At 44.1% G+C, this 3,610-nt stretch overlaps 2 protein-coding genes across 2 annotated transcripts in view; both read right to left on the reverse strand.

Moving 5' to 3' along the window:
* Positions 1-334: 334 nt before the first annotated feature.
* On the reverse strand, positions 335-2,099 carry LOC116219610 (laminin subunit alpha-5-like). The gene is made up of 3 exons (XM_031563425.2): positions 1,947-2,099; positions 1,629-1,748; positions 335-726 (listed from the first exon to the last, which is right to left on the reverse strand). Exons 1-3 carry the CDS (start codon positions 2,047-2,049, stop codon positions 581-583), a joined length of 369 nt encoding a protein of 122 aa, XP_031419285.1. The 5' UTR covers positions 2,050-2,099; the 3' UTR covers positions 335-580.
* A 1,158-nt stretch (positions 2,100-3,257) lies between these two features.
* LOC116219908 (laminin subunit alpha-4-like) overlaps positions 3,258-3,610 on the reverse strand; it is a 1,745-nt gene continuing 1,392 nt past the window's right edge. Inside the window, exons 3-4 of the mRNA XM_042710589.1 lie at positions 3,419-3,610; positions 3,258-3,299 (exon numbers count right to left, since the gene is read on the reverse strand). The exon at positions 3,419-3,610 is cut by the window's right edge and continues 27 nt beyond it. Coding sequence (XP_042566523.1) covers positions 3,258-3,299; positions 3,419-3,610 — 234 coding nt within the window. The remainder of the gene's footprint in view (positions 3,300-3,418) is intronic.

Genomic DNA, 3,610 nt, shown 5'->3' on the forward strand with positions numbered 1-3,610 from the left:
AAAGGTTTACTGAACACATCATTTCATAAAAATTTGCTGTGATTTGAAATGCCAGAACTCGGATGCTAGAAAGACTTGAAAGGTGAGTTTATGTCATTCATTCATTCATTCATTCATTCATTCATTCATTCATTCATTCATTAAGATTAAGACAGTTTAGGTCTCAACATTTTGTTATGCATTCATATTCATTTGTAGCAAATCATAATGCAGATTTTCTAATCTAAAGCTCCTCTGCTGCTCTTGAGCAGATCCCATTCCTCCATCTGTGGTAAAGCTCCTCGCTCGCCGCCATCTTTTATCAGCAGGACCTGATTTTCAAAGCCTCTCTGTCGTCAGTTGCATGCATATATATGGATCAAGGATGTTTCTCAGTCTAAATGTTTGTGTAGCAGAGAGGTTGTGTGTGTGTGTGTGTGTGTGTGTGTGTGTGTGTGCATATACATGAATCAAGGATGTTTCTCAGTCTAAATGTGTGTGTAGCAGAGAGGTTGTGTGTGTGTGTGTGCATATATATGGATCAAGGATGTTTCTCAGTCTAAATGGCGGAGCTGGATATCTTGGGGTCACACAGATGGCCTTAGTTTACAGGGCACCCCTGCAGGCTCACTGGGCCGTGTGGCGTGTAGAGGGACCCAAGCGAGACGTCTTCTCCGTTCAGCCGCACGTCCCGAAGACAGCCCACATAAGACCGCCTCACTGGGACGTGCTGAGCCTGGAGGTCCCCTGCGGTGGCAATGATGACAACATTCATCAAACGAGAGGAGCAGAATACAGGTACATGACAAATACAGGTGCATGGTGCCGGTAATACTGGTATACAGGTAAATGACAAGCTTCACGAAGGTAGATTACAGGCTTTCATTTACGAGAACAAGGAGGTTCTATTTCAATGGAACCATAAAGATTTTACTCAGAACCCCAAGATGCAGGGTTCTGTGCGAGGGCCTATCATTTCTAAAGCTCAGTTCAATTCACCGGCACAAGGAACGTTTCGCATTTTAAGGAACCAAATAATTATTTTCAGCATTATTTCTCATTTTGATATTTTCATACTAAGCGTTCAAATGGACAGAGATGAGTTTGATTGGCCAGTACACTATACAACTGATCTGCTGCTGATGTGTGTGGCATGTATGTCTCAGGTCAAACAGAGAAACAGGCAGCAGGTTACATGTAGCACTAGCACAGTGAGTTCATGTGTGATGTGTGGAGTTACCCGGTATGTAGCTCTAGCACAGTGAGTTCACAGCACAGTGAGTTCATGTGTGATGTGTGAAGTTACCCGATATGTAGCTCTAGACTAGTTCAGTGAGTTCATGTGTGATGATTGGTTGGTGAAGTTAGCTGGTATGTAGCACTACACTAGCACAGTGTGTTCATGTGTGATGTGTGGAGTTACCCGATATGTAGCTCTAGACTAGTTCAGTGAGTTCATGTGTGATGTGTGATGTGTGGAGTTACCCGATATGTAGCTCTAGCACAGTGAGTTCATGTGTGATTTGTGGTTGGTGGAGTTACCCGATATGTAGCACTAGCACAGTGTGTTCATGTGTGATGTGTGGAGTTACCCGATATGTAGCATTAGCACAGTGAGTTCATGTGTGATGTGTGGTTGGTGGAGTTACCCGGTATGCCCCCAAAATACAAGGAGTCCAGGGAGCTGGAGTAGGAGGCTGCCAAAGGTCCTCTGACATGTCTGGATTTAAAGTCTAGTTCCAGCTTGATGGAGTTTTTCTGTTTGTACACTGCGGAACATTGAGATGGTGTAACGAAGCAGCACTACCCGACCGTAAGATAAATAAACATCTCTTCTGTTCTATCTCTTTTCCTTCTCTAAATATTAAGCTTGATCAATGTCACACTACTTTTCACATCTCTTAATGCCTTCCTCCGTAAATGGATATTTTAACGATGATGCTCTTCCTGTGGGTAGAGTAGTTTACCTGAGACAGTGTGGAAAGAGTCACAGAGGTTGTGTGAGATAGCTATCGACACGGTGTAGTCTCCTCCTCCATCATTTGCCCGAGCAATTATCTGAAATGTCATCAAAACAAACTCTTAATGTACAGTGTAGCATGTGAATTGTTCTCTCCCAACCACTAGGTGACAATATATGATTTAAGTGGAAAGTGAAGCTAGAACAGATAAGGCAATGTTCACTGGCCTTCATTTCCACTCAAATCAATTGTTACCTCCAAACACTTGGCAACATAAGCCTACTCAGCAAATAAAATATTACCTGTATAACTGGAAACATGGGTTCTAACGGACATCATTGATAGCTTAATTTCACGTTTAAATTTAAGTTCTGACTCTTGATTCTCTACACCTCTTTCGGTTAACTGAATAAGACTAAGCCGGCACCCACCTTGTCGTTCTGCAGGTACACACTGATACTTCGCCTGTGGTGTCCTCTTGCATGGAAAAGTAAGCCCAGTACATCTCGAGGGCGGACGGCAAAGGTAAGGTGGAAGTCAGCATCCACCATCAAAGGGGTCTCTGAAGCCCAAATACATCACGACACAGCACAGTTTAGGGGTCTCTGAAGCCCAAATACATCACAACACGCCACAGTTTAGGGGTCTCTGAAGCCCAAATACATCACAACACGGCACAGTTTTTTCAGCCACTGTTTCTAGTGGGATAGTTGCTGACGATTTTCTATCTTCTTAATATATGAACATTTTTAACTGCTCATGAGGTTTTTCATCAGTCATTTTACAGTAGAAAGCTGATTAGTTCTCCAATGTACTAAATGTAAAAAAGAAACAAACTCACGGGAAGCCATGTAAGCTCCTTCACCAGAGAAAAAGACCCCTGACTCCATTTTACTGTCGAAACACGGCGATATTCCTTCTTTGGTCAGAGGCTCACCCACCAGCTCGTTATAAAACTTGAAATTATAAATGCACCCTGTCACACTAGCCCTGGGCAAGGACTTCCTCTGCAAAACAAAAACAACCAAAACAAACACAAATTTGTAAGTGTAAATCTCATAAAGACACAACTGTCTATAAATGTATGTAAAACATTTTTAAGTATAAAGTCTTTGCTATATTCTGTGACAATTTACCTCAGAGTAATGTCTGACACTACTAACGATAGTAAACGCCAGACAACTCAGTGCTCTGACAACGTCCTGTCAGAAGGGTCCGCCTCCAACCATACCTGTTTCTGTTGGGGGTCATAAGGTCTGTACCTGTAAACAGGTAAGCTAAGAGGCACTTGTGCGCCTGTGTTAAAGGGTGTGTGGTCTACACCCAGGTGTACATGAGAGTTAAGATGTACCTGTGCTTCTGTGTAAGGGGGACATGAGGCCTGCGCCCAGGTAGACAGGTAAGCTACAAGGTACCTGTGCTTCTGTGTTTGGGGTCGTGAGGTCTGCGCCCAGGTATACATGAGAGTGAGGAGGTACCTGTGCTTCTGTCTTTGGGGATGTGAGGTCTGCTCCCAGGTAGACAGGTAAGCTAAGAGGTACCTGTGCTTCTGTGTTTGGGGTCGTGAGGTCTGCACCCAGGTAGACAGGTGAGCTGAGACTGAGGGCGGCTCCCTCTCCTGCAGGTAGCTGTCCGTCGGTCACCCTCAGGTTGTCCACCAGCAGGTGAAA

Source organism: Clupea harengus, chromosome 1 (genome assembly GCF_900700415.2).
Source record: "Clupea harengus chromosome 1, Ch_v2.0.2, whole genome shotgun sequence".
Classification (NCBI taxonomy): domain Eukaryota; kingdom Metazoa; phylum Chordata; class Actinopteri; order Clupeiformes; family Clupeidae; genus Clupea; species Clupea harengus.